Source organism: Myotis daubentonii, chromosome 14 (genome assembly GCF_963259705.1).
Source record: "Myotis daubentonii chromosome 14, mMyoDau2.1, whole genome shotgun sequence".
In the NCBI taxonomy this organism is placed as follows: domain Eukaryota; kingdom Metazoa; phylum Chordata; class Mammalia; order Chiroptera; family Vespertilionidae; genus Myotis; species Myotis daubentonii.
Window position 1 is genome coordinate 47,070,616 of NC_081853.1, and position 21,883 is coordinate 47,092,498.

At 42.8% G+C, this 21,883-nt stretch overlaps 1 protein-coding gene across 4 annotated transcripts in view; it reads left to right on the plus strand.

The window, feature by feature from the left end:
- Positions 1-7,938: 7,938 nt before the first annotated feature.
- Positions 7,939-21,883, plus strand: part of CNOT10 (CCR4-NOT transcription complex subunit 10) — a 50,800-nt gene continuing 36,855 nt past the window's right edge. Inside the window, exons 1-3 of one of the 4 annotated variants that reach the window (XM_059664156.1) lie at positions 7,939-8,216; positions 12,975-13,122; positions 20,485-20,574. In XM_059664156.1, the coding sequence (XP_059520139.1) occupies positions 7,966-8,216; positions 12,975-13,122; positions 20,485-20,574 (489 nt within the window). In that variant the 5' untranslated portion in view covers positions 7,939-7,965. Of the gene's footprint in view, positions 8,217-12,974; positions 13,123-20,479; positions 20,575-21,883 lie in introns of all 4 variants that reach the window. The other 3 variants (XM_059664155.1, XM_059664154.1, XM_059664157.1) reach the window with 3 other exon arrangements.

Here is a 21,883-nt window from a genome sequence, read left to right on the forward strand (position 1 = left end):
CTTGAAGATATTATGCTAAGTGAAAAAAAGCCAGTCACAAAAGGTACACATTTTATGATGATTCTCTTTATATAAGACTAGAGGCCCAGTGCATGAAATTCATGCAGTGTGTGTGTGGAGGGGGTGGTGTCCCTAAGCCTGGCCTGCACCCTCTTGCAGTCCAGGAGCCCTCAGGGGATGTCCAACCTACGGTAGGCCCTCAGGAAGTGGGCCTATGCTGGCAGTCAGACATCCTTAGCGCTGCTGCGGAGGCGGTAGAGGCTCCCGCCACCACCACTGCACTCGGCAACCATGAGCCCAGCTCAGGGCTTCTGGCTGAGTGGCGCTCCCCCTGCAGGAACGCATTGACCACCAGGGGGCAGCTCCTGCACTGAGCGTCTGCCCCCTGGTGGTCAGTGCATGTCATAGTGATCAGTCATTCTGCTGTTTGATCAATTTGCATATTAGCTTTTTATTATATAGGATAATTCAGAATAGACAGATCCTCAGATGGTCACTTTGAGACAGAAAGCAGATTAGTGATTGCCAGGGGCTGGGGGAATAGGAGGAATGGGAAATGACTGCTAATGGGTACAGGGTTTCTATTGGGTTTGATGAAAATGTTCTGGAGTTAGTGGTGATGGTTGCACAACTTTGTGAATATACTAAAACTCACCAAACTGTACACTTTAAATGGGTGAATTGTAAGGTACATGAATTATATCTCTATATAGCTATCTTTTTAAAAAGAAGGAAGTATGAGCAAAGAAACTGGTGAACATGAGAATATATCTAAAACACATCTACAACAGCAGCTAAATTAAGGGATTAACAGCAAGGTATAATTATACTAACAGACAATCATTAGGATTGTGTGCTCTCAAAGACACACATGGAATTATTTTAATTTCAAAAAGATGAAGAGCCCTGAACAGTTTGGCTCAGTGGATAGAGCATCAGCCTGCAGGCTGAAGGGTCCCGGGTTTGATTCCGGACAAGGGCATGTGCCTTGGTTGCGGGCACATCCCCAGTGGGGGTTGTGCAGGAGGTAGCTGATCGATGTTTCTAACTCTCTATCCCTCTCCCTTCCTCTCTGTAAAAAAAAAAAAAAATCAATGTTGCAGGCACATCCCCAGTGTGGGGGTGTGCAGGAGGCAGTTGATGAATGTTTCTCTTTCATTGATGTTTCTAACTCTCTGTCCCTCTCCCTTCCTCTCTGTAAAAAACCAATAAAATATATTATTAAAAAAAAAAAGATGAAGAACTGCAATTGGCTAAAACATCCTATATAATAAAAGCCTAATATGCTAAGTGTCTGGTCAACCGGTCAGCCGTTCAACCAATCAAAGCATAATATACTAATGATATGCTAAGGCCACTCAACCGCTCGCTATAATGTGCACTGACCACCAAGGGGCAGATGCACCGACCAGTAGATTAGCTTGCTGCTGGGGTCCTGCAGATCGGGACTGAGTGAGGCGGGCTGTGCACGCCCTGGAGCCCTCCCTCGGTCCCTTCCTAGCTGGCCAACCTCCCACGACCCTCTCCGGCCCTGGTCATGCACCGGTGGGGTCCCTGGGCCTGGCTTGTGCCCTCTCGGAATCCAGTACCCCTCAGGAGATGTCAGAGAGCTGGTTTCGGCCCAATCCTGCAGGCCAGGCCGAGGGACCCCACTGGTGCACAAATTTGTGCACCGGGCCTCTAGTTGAATATATAAAAAGCAATGGATTCAGATAATTTTTCAGAAAGGAAATAATCCTGTAGGTTTCTGGAACATCAAACTTATTCCTCTGAAAATTGGTAATCATAGGGAAAGAACTAAACATTCATCCTGCCTTTCTGATGTAAACTGAATTTCAGTGTAACCAAATATCCCTATGGAAAAGGGAAAGATCTTCAGTACAGAAGAATTCTGCCTTGGGCTGGGAGTAAGGTAAAGGTGAGTGGGTGCCTAAAGCATAAAATTTAAGAAAGCACTCACCCCTGATTCTAGTTAACAAATGCAAGAGTGTCCAAATTAGAAAATTATTTCAATTATTAGTGATTCAGGCAGTGGTCATTAATGCTTCTAAAACCACTAGGAGAAAGGCTGATAGGAAATGTATAAAAATCAGGCTGTCACTATCTGGAGGCAAGGATCAATCCTAATGTTACAAAAAGTGAGACAACCAACACTATGTACCTTCTAATGCAGATGCAAAAAGTACACCTAGGAAGAAAGCACTACCTAGGAAGGATTCTCAGGGGGAAAAATGTTTGAATCATAACATAATCAAGCCTTTAGAGCTGACCTGTAGTCCACAGGAAAAAGGGAGCATAAAGGATGCAATCCACAAGGAAACATGCCAGATCTCAAAGGAGGGATCTTATATTGGATCCTAATTTCATCAACAAGTCAATGAAAGAAATGATAAAAGGGGAGGGGGCTGTTCTAGATTAAGAGAAACATAAGAGTTACTAGTAAAAGGCTTGTAAGAAATACAAGAGACATAACAATCAAAATGATCTTGTTTGATCCTGATTCTAAACAGAAATTACAAAAAAAATTCATATAATAGAGGAAATTTGAGTATGGCTTGGTAATTGATATTAAAGAAATACTTTTAATTTTGTTAGATGTGATCATGGCGTTGTGGTTAAGCAAGAAAATATTTGGATTTTTCTTCTTGAGTTGCATACTGAAGTGTTTAGAGGTGAATTATATGATGTCTGGGATTTGCTTTAAAACACTCCAGCAGCGCCCTAACTGGTTTGGCTCAGTGGATAGAGCATTAGCCTGCAGACTCAAGGGTCTCAGGTTGGAGTCCGGTCAAGGGCATGTACCTTGGATGTGGGCACATCCCCAGTGGGAAGTGTGCAGGAGGCAGCTGATCGATGTTTCTTTCCCATCGATGTTTCTAACTCTCTATCCCTCTCCCTTCCTTTCTGTAAAAAAAAACAATAAAATATATTTTAAAAAATAAAAATCATCATTCTCCCCTTTAAAAAAATAAAACACTCCAGCAGAAAAACATAATGAGAAGGAAAGGATAAATGAAAGAAGTACTAGCATATGGTAAAATGAAACAAGGGGATGGACACATGGAGTTTGTTATACTTTTTACTTTTGAATATTTTTGGAAAGTTTCACAATTAAATTCACCCCCCCCAAAATATGGGTACAGTGTTATTCTAGAGAAACTCATTTAACTGTGCACATGTTCAAGAGTGAGCTCTGCAGCCATGTTTGCAAAATGAAAATTGGAAATGACTTCATTATTTTTTTTTAAATTAAATCTTTATTGTTCAGATTATTATAGTTGTTCCTCTTTTATCCCCCCATAGCTCCCCTCCACCCAGTTCCCACCCCACCCTCTGCCCTTACCCCCCCCCCCACTGTCCTCATCCATAGGTGTATGATTTTTTTCCAGTCTCTTCCCACACCCCCACACCCCTTTCCCCCTGAGAAATGTCAGTCCACTCTCTTTCTATGCCCCTGATTCTATTATACTCACCAGTTTATTCTGTTCATCAGATTATTTATTCACTTGATTCTTAGATTCACTTGTTGATAGATATGTATTTGTTGTTCATAATTTGTATCTTTACCTTTTTCTTCTTCTTCCTCTTCTTAAAGGATACCTTTCAGCATTTCATATAATAATGGTTTGGTGGTGATGAACTCCTTTAGCTTTTCCTTATCTGTGAAGCTCTTTATCTGACCTTCAATTCTGAATGATAGCTTTGCTGGGTAAAGTAATCTTGGTTGTAGGTTCTTGGTATTCATCACTTTGAATATTTCTTGCCACTCCCTCTGGCTTGCATAGTTTCTATTGAGAAATCAGCTGACAGTCATATGGGTACTCCCTTGTAGGTAACTGTTTTTCTCTTGCTGCTTTTAAGATTTTCTCTTTGTCTTTTGCTCTTGGTATTTTAATTATGATGTGTCTTGGCGTTCCTTTTGTTTGGGGTTCTCTGCACTTCCTGGACTTGGAAGTCCATTTCTTTCACCTGGTAGGGGAAGTTTTCTGTCATTATTTCTTCAAATAGGTTTTCAATATCTTGTTCTCTCTCTTCTTCTGGAACTCCCATAATTCGGATGTTGGTACGCTTGAAGTTGTCCCAGAGGCTCCTTACACTATCTTCATATTTTTGGATTCTTTTTTCTTTTTGTTTTTCCGGTTGGGTGTTTTTTGCTTCTTCGTATTTCAAATCTTTGACTTGATTCTTGCGATCCTCTAGTCTGCTGTTGGATCTCTGTATAATATTCTTTATTTCAGTCAGTGTATGCCTAATATCTAGTTGGTCCTTTTTCATATCCTCAAGGGTCTCACTAGATTTATCGAGGATCTCACTAAATTTATCGGCGGTTTCTAGAAAGTTCTTGAAAAACCTTATAACCATGGTTTTGAACTCTATATCTAGTAGTTTGCTTTTCTCCATTTCTGTCATTTGTGACCTGTTTCTTTGTCTCCGCATTTTGGCTGCTTCCCTGTGTTGATAGAGTGGCTTTCTGTGCTAGGTGTCCTATAGGGCCCAATTACTTGAGGTAGACACTCTTGGTGCGCCCCTTTGTGGGCTTTGTGCACAGTCTTGTTGTAGTTAAGCCTTGATTGTTGTAGGTATCACTGGAAGAAATTGACCTCCAGGTCAATTCGCTGTGAGAATCAGCTGTGTCTATGGTGGGAGAACTTCTGTGCTGGAGACACCCTTCTGGGGCAAGACTTGCTTCAGTGGGGCTTTGGTGCTCACTAAGTCTGCCCCCTGAGTGTGTCCCTTATGGATCTGAGGAGTTGTCATCTGGATGGTCCCACTCTGACCACTGGGTACACTGGCTCTTGGATCTCTAAGGAGGTGCTAATTTAGCCTCTGCCTGAGGCTACCCAGCAGGAGCTATGGAGAGATCTGCAAATTCCTCTTCTTTGTTTGGGGTTTGGAGGTGCCCAGATGAGGCCCAGCTGTGAAGCAATGCAAGCTGCTGTGGGGCCTTGGGCCTTCTTTTGGATGTTCTGGGTCTCTCTGACCCAGCTGCAGTTTGTTAGGTAATTTTAGATTGCAAAGGGCCAGGCCATTCATATGCAAAAGCTGCTGCACACAGCTTGGGTGGGGCGGGGTCTCAGGGAATCAACAGGGCGGAGCAAATAGCTATGGCTGATCCTCAGTCCTGTCCTAAGAGGTCCCGGGTCTCAGTGTCCCGTGGTAATTGCTGCAAGCACCTCTGAGAGAAAGCCGCCCTCGAGTTCTCCCCAATGCCAGACAGTTCAGTTCCTCCCCATATGTGTCTGGGTTTCCAGAAACTCGCCCGGAACTGGAGTTCAGAGCAGTCGGGAGCTTGTGTCTCCCTCCTGATTGAAAAAGACAACTGTGTCCTCAGTTGCCAACCCTTTCCGTGTGCGCCTCCGTACCTCTGCACTTTACTTCCGCACCTCCTCTGAGTCTCAGTGTGCTTTTCTCTTTCCTTCTAGTTGTAGAATTTCCACTCAGCCAGCCTTTCTGTGGTTCCGAATGATGTCCATTTTGTCGTTTAGTTGTATTTTTGAAGTGGTTGTGTGAGGCAGCAATTTCCGGTGTTTACCTATGCTGCCATCTTGGTTTTCCTGACTTCATTATTTTTGCCAGTAACTGCCCAGTGGTGGGCAGGCAACTAATTACACAATGAGAACTAAGGGGAAATTTTGGTGAGAGGCTTCTAGGAAAGATTCACCACATTTCACTGATTTTAAAACACAATCTTTTAGCCGAGACTGGTTTGGCTCAGTGGATAGAGCGTCGGCCTGCGGACTGAGAGGTCCCAGGTTCGATTCCGGTCAAGGGCATGTACCTGGGTTGCGGGCACATCCCCGGTGGGGGATGTGCAGGAGGTGGCTGGTCGATGTTTCTCTCTCATCGATGTTTCTGACTCTCTGTCTCTCTCCCTTCCTCTCTGTAAAAAAATCAATAAAATATATTTTTAAAAAAAAACACCACAATCTTTCATCTCCAAAATTGGCAAGGCTTCTCACAACCCATAGCATTTCACAATCACTGTCTGTCAGATGGTTGTGGGATGTACTTGTCATTCCCTCTGTATTTGTGAACTTAATCTAAAAACCTGCCTTTGGGGCATCTTCTGGTAAGATCTAGAAAGTGCCAGAATTAAAACCTGCAGAGTGGGTTTCTTGTGACAACAGTGGCACACCATGTGAAGAGATACTGTACTGCCAATGGTCCTGATGTCGCAAATAACATAGGCATTAATTATCTCACTGATGAGAAATCTGCAGCAGGCGGTTCCATTGTTGGATCAGTGACTCAACAATGTCAGGTTGCAGTTTGACATCCCTGGGATTCTTTTTGTCTTCCCTTGGTGGGCCCAAGCTCTGAGCACCATGCCCTTGCCTGACCATATCCAAAGCAGGAAGGGGACAGGGGACAAAGGTGATGCCTTTGCGACAACATGAACAGACCTTGAGAGTATTATGTTAAGTGAAATATGTCAAGCAGAGGAAGACAAATGCTATATGACCTCACTTATATGTGGAATCTTTAAAAAATAATGTTTAAAAAAAGAGCTCATAGATACAGAGAACAGGTTAGTGGTTGCCAGAAGTGGGGGTGGGAGGTGAGGGAGCAAAAATGGGTGAAAGGGATCAAAAGGTATAAACTTCCAGTTAAACAATAAATAAGTCATGGCAGGTAATGCACAGCATGGTGACTATAGTTAATAATACTGAAAGTTGCTAAGAGAAAAAGTTGCTAGAAGTTCTCATATTAAGCCCTAGCCATTTTTGGTTCAGTGGATAGAGCGCCTGCCTACCCATTGAAGGGTCACGGGTTCAATTCTGATCAAGGGCACATGCCAGGGGGAGGCAACCAATCAATGTTTCTCTCTCTGTCTCTCCCCCTCCCTTCCACTCTCTCTCTAAAAATCAATGGGGGAAAAAAATCCCTATATGAGGATTAACAACAACAGAAAAAGTTCTCATATTAAAAAGTTTTCTAACCTGGCTGGCATGGCTCAGTGCTTGAGCATCAACCTATGAACCAGAAAGTCACAGTTCGATTCCTGGTCAGGGCATATGCCCAGGTTGCAAGCTTGATCCCCAGTGTGGGGCGTGCAGGAGGCAACCGATCAATGATTCTCTCTCATCGTTGATGTTTCTCTCTCTCCCTCTCCTTTCCTCTCTGAAATCAATAAAAATATATTTAAAAATTTTTTTTTTCTCATTACAAGAAAAAAATTATTTAGAACTATGTATGGTGACGGATGTTAACTGGACTTGTGATCATTTTGCAATAAATACAATTGTCAAATCATTATGTTGTACTCCTGAAATTAATATAATGTATGTTAATTACACCTCAATTAAAAAATTGAGACAAATTCAAGTATAAAAAAAAAAGAATCGCCTAAGAAGACATGACAAATAAATGTAACGTGGTAGGTATCCCGTTCCTGGAACGGAAAAGGAAAAATGGCAAAACCTAAAAAAAGTTAATACAAATGTACCAATCAAGGTGTCTTCTTGGGTGTGATGGATGTACCATAGTAACTTAAAAATTAAGATGTCCACTACAGGGCACTGTAGGTGAGGAGGATACGGGAATTCTCTGTGTCATCTTTGCAACTTTTCTGTAAGTCCAAAACTTTTCTAAAAATGTTTTGTTTCAACGGGAACCACGACAGCGCTTTCTTTACAGAGTCGTGGAAAATCAATGAGAAAGTCAGGTCCAGTGCAGGGCTCAGTGCTTAGCACATGAAGTCAGGTACGGTTACGGTGATTTTATGTAAAACGAAGGACAAGAGCGCTGACCCTTACGTGCTTGAACCAGGATGAGCCGAAGGCAGCCAGTGGCGCGCAGACCCCGTCCCGCCGCCCCGGCACACGCTCCGAGGCGCGCGCACGCACGGACGCCGCAGGAGGCGGGGCGCCAGCGCGGGGCGGGGCCTCCGCAGTTCCCACGCCGTCGACGCCCCCGGAAGTAGCGTGGCCGGGACTCCGCCGGGCGGAGGGTGTACATGGCAGGATGCAGTGTAGCCGCCAGGGCGGAGATGCCGCTGCTGTTGCTAGACGACGCGAACTAGCCTTCGTCACTTCCTCAGCCCGCGGTCTACCCTCCCGTCCAGGCCGGAACTCCGGCGCCCAGAGCCAAGGTGGGCACAGAGTCGCCCTCAGAGTTCCAGGACCGCGGCCGGCGGGCAGCTGGAGTCGAGGCCACGCCACCTGCAGGGAAGACCCCGAGCCGAGGCGGGAAGATGGCTGCAGACAAGCCTGCAGGTGAGGCGCCCGCGCCCTGCGCGCTGAGGCGGGACACGCGGGGGGGCGGGGGGGGAGGAGCGGGGTGCAGACCTTGCGCGCTGAGGCCGCGGGGCCCCGAGTGGGGAACGGGGGGTAAGAACTCAAGGGCGACTTTAATTGAGGCGTGCATTTCTCTGCCCCCTGCCCGCCCTCAGCCCTCGCTCATGTGAGTCTTTGGACCCCAGGTCCAATAGTTTCTTCACCCAAGTACAGCTTGAAGTCACTACTGACTGCCTTTGCGACCCCCCCTTCCCCCGCCCTGCTCCTCCAGAATATCTCTGGCTGAAAAAGCCTAAATTTAGATAGCCGTTTCATATACTTTTCGACTTCCCAGTGTGAAGGCAGAGCAGGGAGAATTCTTCCCGGAACACACAGCTGCCTCAATGACCCCCTGGCTCAGCTAAGACTCACCTGGGCGCCCTTTTGGCCGCATCAGCCTGCCTCTGGTCAGCGACGTGCTGTGTGATTAACTGTGTTTAAGGCACTTATTTAAATAGACTTGGAATTATAGTGTGCCACTCGGGTCTGCGCTAACATCTTGCATTTAGAACCTGTTTCCCCCTAGTTCCTTGTGATTGCTTTCACCTCGATTTTGTTGATGAATTACTGCCCCGTTCCTAGAATCGTCTCCTTTAAGGAATATAAAATTTTTCCCTGCCTACCTCTGAGACGGTGTGGCGGCCTATGTCTCCTGTAAGAAATTAATGATCTCTGTGGCATCCAGGTTTTGTTGGAAGGAACGTAAGTGAGAGGAGTGAGAGGTGGTCAGCACTTAGACTTCACCGTGAAATCAGTTTTTAAAGGAAAAGAAAATCTCAGTGAGCTGTAGGTTTCAGTAGGTCCTGATGTTAATAACTGACAGATATACTTGATTTGAAATAAAGTGAGTCCATCCTCGTATAGGTACAGGTAAGTAAAGCCGTTAGAGGATCTCTTCGGTAATCTGCTAAAAAGAATAACAGAGAAAAGGTTTAGAAAGTGAGGATAATAGAGTGTACTGTTGAATTTTAAGTGGGCTGATCAGGGAGAGCGTCAGGTGAGGGGATAGTTGAGCAGACAGCTGAATGCAATGAAGGAGTGAGCCGTCGGAAACAGGGATGTGTGGATGGGGAGAAGGTCTCAGGCAGGGAATAGCACGGCCTGTCCAAGGCTGGACCAAGGGGCCCAACATCTGTCTTCTTAATTTAGGACAGTGTCTCTATTTCCCAGGTTTACCAGACCTAATAACCCATACCATACCACTTCCTGGAATGACCGTTTTAGGCCTAAAGCTCACCTAGTTTTCAAGTCCAATCTCAGTCATAAAGCATTCTTCTACTTGTTCATTCATTCTTTCACAAAGATTGAGAGTGCCAGGTGCTGCCTTAGATATTGAAGAAATGGATATGGCATACTCCCTGCTTTTGAGGAGGACCTATTATTTAGTCTGCTAGAGGCAGACTGGTTATAGTGGCACTCCCATCTGTGAAGAGCTATATAACATGTATAGTTGAAGAATAAGTTCCTGCCATAGCCGGTTTGGCTCAGTGGATAGAGCGTCGGCCTGCGGACTGAAGGGTCCAGGGTTCGATTCCGGTCAGGGGCATGTACCTTGGTGGGGGCACATCCCCAGTGGGAGGTGTGCAGGAGGCAGCTGATCAATGTTTCTCTCTCATCGATGTTTCTAACTCTATCTCCCTTCCTCTCTGTAAAAAATCAATAAAATATATTTTTAAAAAAGAGGTGTCAGAGATGAAAGAAAATTAGTAAAATGTATATGAAAATCTCCCTCCTGTAAGAGTCTGGGGCTTGCTGTGGGACCCAGAGTTAAGTCCCCGCCCACCCGTGCACACCTAGAAGTTGCTCAAGACACAGACCCGACCAGCTTCACCCCCATCAAGCCCCACAGGGTGGGGGGCGCAGCCTCAGGTCCCCCGGCCCTGCCTCAGGTCTCCTGGTCCCATTGCGAGGGTGTGACGACTATTTGCATATTAGCTCTTTATTGTAAGGATGAGTGTGTAGTGTGGCTTGCTTGAATTCTCTGTTCCTACACTCCATCCCCATTTCAGCTTCTGAGATTCTGGCCTTTATCTCTTTATGTGATCTGTTTCACATTAAGCAATCTCTTGACTGATGTTTTATCCAGTCTGTTCTTCTCACTGCTGTCTTTTCATTAAACATTTTTTGTTGCTGTTGTCAATCCTCAACAACATTTCTTTTCAGAGAGAGGGGAAGGGAGCGGACGGAGGGGGAAAGAGAGAGAGAGAGAAACTTCGATGTGAGAGACACACATCAGTGCTTCCCGCATGCACCCTGTCTGGGAGCAAGGAGCGAACCCAAAACCAGTTACATGCCTTTGACCGGGAATCAAACCCAAGATCCTTCCATACTGGGGCCAATGCTCTAACCACTGAACAACACCAGCCAGGGCTGCCTTTTCATTTTATTTCTAAAACACTAATTGGATCATACCCCTCCTCTATTAATAAACTTTGTAAGACAGTACCATTTTTTGTGTGCATCAAAACTTACTAGTAATGTCATTTGTAAGGCTCTTCACAAACTATTTTCAGTGGATGTTTTCATATCAGCAAATCTAACTCTTCACATCTGAAATTACACTCTTGGAAAGCATTGTGTTCTTTTGAGCTTCTGAGCGGCAACACCCTGCTTTCTCTTCTCTATCTGGTGAACACCCTCGTCTTTCAGAAATCTAGTTGATATGCGCTTCATCTCTGAGCTCCTGAGCCCAGGGCCCTTTCCATGGAAGATCTTGTATACTTGTTCTTCATTAGGTAAGAAAAGAAGCCCATAGGATCTAGAGAGATTTAAGAAGGTAAGTGACCAGATCACACTGGCTATGGTATAGGATGGATTCCAAGACTGGCCAGAGACTAGCTAAGACCAGTTAATATAATATTATTCAATTAATGCTCACCAATGGCGTGCTCTGCGGGGGCACTGCAAAGTCTTTGTTCTCATGGAGCTTACAAGGTAGTAAGAAAGACATATACATTTAAACAAAATAAATAATTATGACTTTAAGTTGTGATAAATATTGTGAAGAAAAGAAAAAGGAGTAAGAGGATGGAGGATAACTGAGAGCAAGACTCCACTTTGAATAGATTGGTTAGAGAAGGAAGGGCTCCCTTAGAGGTAAAGAGCCAGCCATAAGGGGAAAGAATGATCCAGGTAGAGGGAGAAACAAACGGGGAATTGTGTTCAAAGACCCCCCTTGAGGAAAGAGGCTTTGTCTATGTTAGCTGTGCTCACTCACCAGCACCTAGAGCAGCGATTCTCAACCTGTGGGTCCCGACCCCTTTGGCAGTCGAATGACCCTTTCACAGGGGTCGCCTAAGACCATCCTGCATATCAGATATTTACATTACAATTCATAACAGTAGCAACATTACAGTTATGAAGTAGCAACGAAAATAATTTTATGGTTGGGTCACAACATGAGGAACTGTATTTAAAAGGCCAGAAGGTTCAGAACCACTAACCTAGAGCAATGGCTGGCATATTGGAGGCACTTGAGGATTATAGCATAGTGAGCAAAGGAGCATGGCAAGAGATGAAGTCAGAGGTGTGGCAAGGGATGGCTTATGTCAGGCCTTGAAAAAAAATTGAATTCGCCCTGACCGGTTTGGCTTAGTGAATAGAGCATCGGCCTGAGGACTGAGAGGTCCCAGGTTCAATTCCGGTCAAGGGCATATACCTTGGTTGTGGGCACAAACCCAGGAGGGGGTGTGCAGGAGGCAGCTGATCGATGTTTCTCTCTCATCGATGTTTCTGACTCTCTATCCCTCTCTGTAAAAAACATCAATAAAATATATTTTAAAATATCAATAAAATATATATATATTTTAAATTGAATTCATTCAAACTAATGGGAAACCATTGGGAGATTTCAACTAGGGCATGATGTGATCTGATTTATGGTTTAACTAAACCAGGTGACAATCGATGACGAGTTAGGAGCATAGGGTTTGAAATCAGAGAGCCTAGGTTCATTCAAGTGGTACCACTTGGTATTTTTGAGACCTGGGTAAATTCTAAGAAGCCTTTTTGATGTCTCAGTTTTCCTATGTGTAGAATAGAAATGACACCTACTGCACAGAGTTGGTAGTGGTATAAGTGAGATCATCTCAGACCCTAGATTTTAAAATGCTGACTACTATTACTTTGGGGTAGCGGTAGGATGGGGAGGAGAGGCAGATATGGGAAATGTTTAGGGAGTAAAATTGGCAGAATTTATGACTAATTGGTATGGTATGTAAGCAGAAAGCCTTGCTTTTCAGGAAAGGTTGAGCCTCAGTTTCTTCATTTATAAAATAGGGATGCTAATAGTTCTTTCTTTATTCCTAGTAGCTTTTTAATTACCTCACAGAGTTGTAGCTTGTGAGGATCAAAAGGAGGTAAGGTGTGTATTTTAGCCCACATATTCTGGGAAGCAGAACCCAAATTAAGGTGCTAACTTTTTATTTGGAAAGTGCAAGTCCAGGGAAGTGGAAGGGATGGAGAGAAGGAATAAGGCAGAGGGAGATGCAGTACATTCCATCCCTGGCCACTGTTTCACCTCGAGCTGGGAAGAGACCTAGTCGGTCACTTGCATGTGGGATTTTTCTTAAAGGCTTTCCAGGAGAAACTGCTCATGAGAAAGAAAAAAGGGATCATTTATCTGTCTAGCTTCCTTCTGTTTTTGTTTCCAATTGGTCAAGACTCACCTCCTGGGAACAAATTTACCCGTCTTTCTAGGTTGAGTGGCCTCTCAGTGACTGATCAGCCAGCAGTCTCACACCCTGAGTTATATTTCAACCAAATTGTAAAGGGAGGAGTGTCCGAGGGTAGATGGGGCGTCAACCAAAGCCAGAGATTGAAGGGCAGTGGAAGGTTCACAAGGTTTGTGTCCCTATATAATATATAAAGGCGGTATAAAACCAATATCATTTTAATTTTTTTTTTTTTTTTAATTTGAGAGTCAAAGAGAAACAGCGATGGTCTGCCTCCTATACACCCCCTACTGGGGATCGAGCTTGCAACCTTGATTGGATTGATGGGCATGTGCCATGACCGGGAATCGAACCATGACCTTCTGGTTCACAAGTCGACACTCAGCCACTGAGTCACACCAGAAAAGGCTAAAACCAGTATCATTTTTTACTTTACTTTTGATAGTTATTTGAAAGGAGAATGTGGCTGGAGTTAGAAAACAAAATCCTAGGTTTGAATTTATCTGAGAATTTGGACTATGAGGATGACAGTAGTAGGCTTAATGGGAAAAGGTTGATGATGATATGAACAAGGGAAAGACAGGACCAGGTGAATAATACGAAACCAGGAGATGAGTACTTAAAGGGAGGGCTTTGAAATTTTGAGCCAGACTGACTAAAAGTGGAAAAACTTTAAGCAAGGGTATTTTTTATTTTATTTAAAACACCCAAAACTTTTTAGTAGTAAGTGTATAAGGTAAAAAAAAAAAAAAAAAAAAAAATGAAGTCCAGCCCTGGCTGGTTTGGCTCAGTGGATAGAGCATCAGCCTGCGGACTGAAAGGTCCCAGGTTTGATTCCAGTCAAGGGCATATGCCTGGGTTGTGGGCTTCATCCCCAGGATGGCATGGGGAGGGGGAGACGCTGCTGATTGATGATTCTCTCTCATCATTGATATTTCTATCTCTTCCTCCCTCTCCCTTCCTCTCTGAAATCAATAAAAATATATTTTAAAAAAATATGAAGTCCTCTATCTTCCCTCTCTCCAGATAACCAATATAAGTTTGTGTGTTCTTCCAGACTTTTTCTTGGCCTACCCAACCTCACACTGACTTGAAAAAAACATCCTTGATAGAGTCACACAACTTTATAGTTGGATATTCTCTTTTCCTTGAAAAATGCAGTAAGCATTCAATATAGGTTAGTGTGTTTTTTTTAACTGAGGTATAATTGCTACGTTAGTTTCAGATGTACAATGTGATGATTTGATATTTGTACATACTGCAAAATGATCACCACAGTATGTCTAGTTAACATGTGTCACCATACATACTTACAAAAATCTGCCGAAACGGGTTTGGCTCAGTGGATAGAGCGTCGGCCTGTGGACTGAAGGGTCCCGGGTTCAATTCCGGTTGGGGGCATGTACCTGGGTTGCGGGCATATCCCCAGTGGGAGATGTGCAGGAGACAGCTGATCGATGTTTCTCTCTCATCGATGTTTCTGTCTCTCTCCCTTCCTCTCTGTAAAAAATCAATAAAATATATTTTTAAAAATATCTGTGCTCATTTGATATTTTTTCAACTTTTTATTAACAAACAACCAAAATATTGAAAAAATAAAATGAATACCCATATAACCACCACCTCGTTCACCAATTGTTACATTTTGCTGTATTTATTTCCTTTATCTCTAGCTAAGAGTCATTTCTGGAGAAGTTACAGACATCATGATATTTCATCTCTAAATATTTCACCATGCATTTCTTAAAATAAGGACATTTACCTATGTAACCATAATACCATTATACTTCAGAAAACTAATATTTGAATATGTCAGATTTCCCCAGTTGAACCAAAAATGTTCCATAAAACTTTAAAGAAACTGTGCCTTTCAAATTAAGAACCAGTTAAGATTCATATATTATATTTTGGTATGTCTCTTAATTCCTTTTTTTTTTCCCCCATGATTTTTTTTTTTTTTTAAGAGACTAAGTTGGTTGCCTTGTAGAACATCCTACGTTCTGGATTTTTCTGATTGTTTCTTCCTGGCATCCTTTAGTTCCTTATCCTGTATTTTCTGTAAACTAAAAGTTATTTTAACAGGCTTAATTAGATTTAGGGTTAATATATTTGTAAGATACACTGTAGGTGAAGCTGAATACTTTTTATAAAGTACATATTGTCAGTTTGTCACTCTTAGATGCTAAATTTGATCAATTTGTAAAGATGGTGACAGGAACATCTTCCATTTGCAATGAGAAGAAATCTATGGGATATACACAAAATCATGTTATATATCTGGAAGTAATGTAATGTTAATATGTCAATTATATCTCAATTTTTTTAAAAAAAAAAGAGCCCTGGCTGGTGTTGCTAAGTGGTTAGAGCATCGGTCATTGAAAACCGGAGGAAATCTTTTTTTCTGTGCATAAAACTATTCTCAGATATGAAAATAAAAATACCCATTGGCGGTGGTAGTGTTCTGCTTTGCCTGTCTTCCCCAAAGCATGCTGCTATATTCTTGATTCTTGATATTCTGTTTATTTCTGCAGTGCTGGACAGGGTGCTGAAGTCTGTAGCACTACTGGTCACATGTTACTTCTCTGAGTTGTACAGAAATCAGCATTATAAATTGGCTGTACTAGTTCAAGTGATAGGAAACCACACATGAGGCTTGTGAGCCTTAGCTAGATGGTGACTTTGGTGAACCTGAATTATTTTTGTTTAAAATGTCTTTGTTATTTAAAATTTCCCTTCACTAGAGGCATCAACACTAGTTTGTGAGTGTTGCAGATTTCCTTCGTCCTCAGCAATCCTTTTTTTCTTTGGAACAAAATTTTTTCCTTGAACGTCACTGGAGTTAAAATTTGAGAAGTCTAGCTAGCTTGTATGGAAGATCTTCCTCCAATCATATTTGAATTAGCATTCTTTTAATGGAATGTGTCTATGCTTTCAGTTAACTGACTTTTTTCAGTTTTGAAAAAGCAGTGTGTTTCTTTTGTACTTAGTTCAAACCTAAAGGCAATTGATTGGTTCAAAATGAAGCCCTTTGGCTTAAAGAATGTCAAGTTTTGTGCGCCAAAGAGCTCTGTGCGCCTAGAAGGTCAGCCATGTGCATTAGGCCACAGTAGAAGGAAAGTCAAGCTTATGGATGAACGGTCATATACCGTTTCAATTGGCAATGGAGACTACTTTTGGACAAATAAAGACACATTGTGGGATTACGTGCAGACTCTTACGGGTAAGAAATCAGCAGTTACCAAAAAATGAATGTTTTAAAAACATTTTTAAAACGGATTATACAAATAATACCCACTTCTTGCAGAAAACTTGAGAAGTGGAGATAACAAGGAAAATAAAAATTCCATTGAAGTATATCTTAATGTAAAAGAATGTAGGTGAAATGATGGTTGGTTAACATGTAAAAGGCTGTTATTGAGCTTAGTTCTTTGAAATGTCTGTAGAAATGACAATTTCAGTCTCTTGTCAGCCTTCGAGTCTAGCTTATTTATTTATTTATCTTAAAGTTGGCTTCTCTCCTTTCCTGGAAGATTTTAGGAGACTTTTACAGCTCCTAGAGGATAATGATAGTAGCAGTGGCCGCATGAGCCAATCTGCCTTTGGTGGAAGTAGATAGAAGCTTAAATTCCTCAACACCTTGGGGAGTTGTGTGTATTTCCCTCTGCCCTGTGTTTATACATCACTCTTTGACAGTTGAGCCCAGAAAGTCCCATTAAAGAATGTCATCTAGTCCAGAGAGGATTTTTTTAAAGTATATTTTATTGATTTTTTACAGAGAGGAAGGAAGAGGGATAGAGAGAAACATCGATGAGAGAGTAACAGCGATCAGTTGCCTGCTGCACACCCTCTACTGGGGATGTGCCCGCAACCAAGGTACATGCCCTTGACCGGAATCGAACCTGGGACCCTTGAGTCCGCAGGCCGATGCTCTATCCACTGAGCCAAACTGGTTACAGCATTTTTTTTTTTTTGAGGATATATTTTTGAAGAAGCTATGGAGATAACTTGACAGCAGATCAAGAATTTTTGTTATTTGTCTTAAATTTAGTTTACTTTCTTATGATGAGGGAAGATACATTTTTAAAACAGTTTAGGTTCCCCAAAATTTTTTTTTTAAGTATTTATGTTCATTATAATTGGACTAGTGTCCCAGTGCATGGATTTGTGCACATTGAAAGGAAATTAATTAGAAGAAATACTTCAATGTCGCTATTCGCCCTTTCTCTACAATGGAAGTGTTAACCAAATTCACAATCAACAATGACAGATTGAAGCACACGTGTGCAATTGGTGCCAGCGAGAGCTTTATATGTATCACACATACGCAAGTCAACTTAGCCTTTTATATATATACATATATATACATACACATACATATACATACATACATACACTTTCTTAATTAGACCTGCTTTCTGATTTAGCTAAACTTTTTCCAGCCCAGTGAAGCACCCCAACTTCTCTTTCAGGTAATTGTCAGCAACACAGCAGTAAATATTAACAAAGAGCAGATTATTATTGTAGATCACGTGGGCAGGGAAAGGGTAAAATATTTAACTGTAGCAGTGTTTGACTATATTCTACGCAGAGAGAAAACCTGAAGTCATTTTCAAGTTCCACCATTTCTTCTTTTCAGTTGGGTCAAGTTTCTAAACTTTCTAAAATCTCCGTTGTCTTGCTAATAAAAAGAAAATAGGATTCTACTGAGTCTCCTATCTGCCTACTCCAAGACTTCTGTGAGGATCAAATGAGATGAGGCACGGGAACGTGCTTCACAGATATTTGGTTGAACTGTAAAATGTTTGCACCTGGCTATATATAAAGCAAGTCAGGTTCCTGGGCTGAAGAAACTCCAAGGAGGCTAGTTGCTAGGTAGAGGAAGCTGGGCGTTGCTATATGACGTCATTACCCAGCACCCACAGCGACCGTTTCCGGGCTGGGCTGGACTGTGGGCTGCATTTTGCCTGATGGGGTCTTGGCTGCAATTTGGTGGGGTGTCGCTCTGGGGTGGTGGCAGGGCCTGTGTCCCACTTGGGGGAAGCCAAGTGTTGGTTTGTGGGCATCAGGTCCGTGGTGCTGTATATATTTAAATGGCCAGTACGTGTCATGGCAGCTCCTGCATTGAGCGTCTGTCCCCTGGTGGTCATTGCGCAGCATAGCTACTGGTCAGAGGGAAGGACGGACACTTAGCCTTTTATATAGATAGATAATAAATAGACATGGAGTTGAGACTTCTGTTTCACTCTAAACTCATACTTTGCTTTCTGGGGTCCTGAAATCCTGTGTCCCATTTTTACACATTTTGAAGTAATTGGTTCTTACTGTTCCTGTGCACCTGAAAGTTTTGTAAAATAGATGTACCGTGTAAACCAAGGGTCCTCAAACTGCGGCCCGCCAAAAACATTTATCCCGCCCGCCGGGTGTTTTTGCCGCCCTGCCTGTCCTGCTTAGCAGCCGACTCGTCCTGGGCCCGCAGTGCTCATGTGTGGAATGTCTGAGGGACTGTGAACTGGCCCCCTGTTTAAAAAGTTTGAGGACCTCTGGTGTAAACAGTAGTCTTGCAGTCAAGCATGTTGGCTTTCTAAAGGAAAAGCTGTTTTAACACTGTCCTTATTTTAAACTGGTAAACTTTCTCCATTAAACTATTAGTTCTTCCTCCTCCCTATTAGGACTCAATTCTTTTTTACAAATTTAATTTAATTTCTTATTGAATTTATTGGGGTGACATTGGTTAATAAAATTATACAGGTTTCAGGTATATAGTTCTTCAATACATCATCTGTGTATTGTATTGCATGTTTACCACCCCAAGTAAAGTCTCCATCCATCACCATTATCCCCCTTGTACTTTCTTCTATTTCTTTATTTGTATGCTAATGATAAAATGAAATGCCAATTTATCTGCTAACTTTAAGTAACAGAAGTATCACTTCTTTTTATTATTATTATTGACTAGAGAAAGAGAGAGGAAGAGAAAGAGAGAAACATTGATTTGGGCACTTATTTATGCACTCATTGGTTGATTCTCGTATGTGCCCTGACCAGGGATTGAACCCATACCCTTGGCGTATTGGGATAATGCTCTAACCAACTGAGCTACCCAGTCAGGGAAGAAAAAATCTAATTTTTAAAATAATAAATTGTGGAGCAGGAATCATTAATCTTAGAATGTATATGGACACTTAACTCATGTTAAGGAAGCTTTTTAAATGTGTTAATCTTGACTTTTGGATTTTAAGTTTATGAAAGCATTCTTTGCCTGGAAATTACCTCTGAGTTATCAATGTAGATTTCTCATTGTTAAATGTTATTACTATGTTCCAACTGAATTATAAACTTCTTGAAGGCATTGTACATCCTATATAATAAAAGCCTAATATGCAAATTGTCAGTTCAACCAGGGCGCAGGGCCAGCCGGCAAACCGTGGGAAGGGAGGCCCAGCTGGGAGAAGGAAGGCCCCAGCCAACAGCAGCAGGCAGCCGGGGGAAGGGAGGCCCCAGCCGGCGGTGGCCACAGGCAGTCGGGGTAAGGAAGGCCCTGGTGGCAGTGGCAGGCATCGGGGGAAGGGAGGCTGTAGTCAGCAGGTGCTAGGGACCCTACCCGTGCACAAATTTCATGCACTGGGCCTCTAGTGTATTTATAATCTCCTTGGGTCTCTAGGGCCTACTTTTGGTATATTGCTAGAGGGACAGAACTAATATCTTTAAAAGAGCACACCAGCCCTTACCGATTTGGCTCAGTGGATAGAGCATCGGCCCACGGACTAAGGTTCCCAGGTTCGATTCCAGTCAGGGGCGTGTACCTTGGTTACAGGCTCAATCCCCAATGGGGGTTGTGCAGGAGGCAGCTGATCAATGTTTTTCTCTCATTGATGTTTCTAATTCTCTATCCCTCTCCCTCTCTGTAAAAAAATATATTTTGTTTACAATAAAATATATTTTAAAAATAAAATAAAAGAGCACAACATTCTAAGCCCTAATGTCCTGATGGGCAGAGCTGTAATCCTATATAATAAAACATTAATATGCAAATAGACCAGATGGTGGAACAACCGGTCACTATGATGCACACTGACCACCAGGAGGTAGGGCTCACGGCTGGCAAGCACAGCAGGGGGGCGGGAGCCTCTCCTGCCTCCACAGCAGCACTAAGGACCCCTCGGGGGATGTCCAACTGCCAGGGAGCGGGCCTAAACTGGCAGTCAGACATCCCCCAAGGGGTCCTGGACTGCAAGAGGGCGCAGGCCGGGCTGAGGGACACCCCCCGCCCAGTGCATGAATGTCATGCACCAGGCCTCTAGTCCTTACATAAATAATGGTGGGCTTTCATTGAATTTGGCTGCAGCTAAAGGAAATTTTTTCTTAAGTTTGTAGAGGAGTAGCTTCTTACTCAACACTAATTAGTCATTGTAGTTGAGAGAGCTCTAACTTTGGCAACTTCATTAGGAAGAACACTATTAAGAAGAAAACTAGGGACACATCACTGCACAACTGTTATTTCTAAAGGAGTGTAAAACTGTTTACTTGCAGATCAGGGAGCTGAGAAGCATGAAGGGACAGGTCAGTCCTCTGGGATCACTGATCAAGAGAAGGAGCTGTCCACCAATGCCTTCCAAGCTTTCACGGTAAGAAATGTTTCCCTTAATTAAGCTCCATTTTTAGGATCTGTCAAGTATGAATTGTTTCACATTGAATTTTTAAATTTATACTTTTTCTGTGTGTGTACTAATTAAAGAGTTAAGTTTAGAGAGTAGGTTTAGTTTTAAAATAAAAACATTTTAGAGTTTAACTATGGTAAAGGATCAGGAATGGTTTGAGCCATTCCCAAGTTTTTGTGTTTTCATAGATACATTTTAACTCTCACACGTTTTTTTTAAGTCTTTTAAATTTATACTTGTAAGTATGTGGGTCAGCCTTTTCATTTCACTAGTCTCTTCAATTTTTTTCTTGAATGTATTTTAAAATAGAACCCCAAAAGTTTGTCAAAACACTAACTATTCTGACATTTTTAAACAATATGAAAAAAAACACACCTTATATTTGATTATCAAGTTGCATACATGTAAGCAGATGAACTTGAGACTTTGGTATTCAGAGTATATTAACTAGAAAATAAAATGTGGAGTAATCACATCACCTTTCTTGGCTAGCTTTGGCTATTATACCCTGCTAGCAATATGTACCAATATATACTAATAATTAATATATATATTACTAGAGGCCCATTGCACGAAGATTCGCGCAATAGGCCTTTCTTCCCCTGGCTGCTGGCATCGGTTTTCCTCTGGCACCCAGGACCCAGGATTTTGGTCTGGCCACAACAGAGAAGCCAAGCCTCAAGGCTAGGCTTCTCTGCTCCGGCCGCAGCGAGGCTAGGCTTCTCCGCTACAGCCGCAGCGAGGCTTGGCTTCTCCACTCTGGCCGCAGCAGAGAAACCAAGCCTCTTCAGTCTTCAGTTGTCTTCAGTCTTTGCTCCGCGCCTGCATATGCAAATTAACCCGTCATCTTTGTTGGGTCAATTTGCATAGTCACTCTAATTGGCTGCTGGGCGTAACAGAGTGATGACCAATTTACATATTTCTCTTTTATTAGTGTAGATGCTAGAGGCCCCTCGTGCACTGGTGAGGTCCCTCAGCCTGGCCTGCAGATATTGGGCCAAAACCTGATCTTTGACATCCCCCAAGGGGTCCTGGATTGCGAGTGGGTGGTTCTCAGGTGATGCACCCTGGAATCGGGCTCCCTCCTCTCTGGTTCCAGGTGCGTCACCCAAGAACCACAGCTGCCAAGTCACCGCAGCTCGGCAGCTCCTGCATTGAGCGTTTGCCCCCTGGTGGTCATTGCATGTCATAGCTACCGGTCAGGCAGTCGCTTAGGCTTTTATATATATAGATATGATTATAACATATATAGGTATAGTTTATATATATATTTATG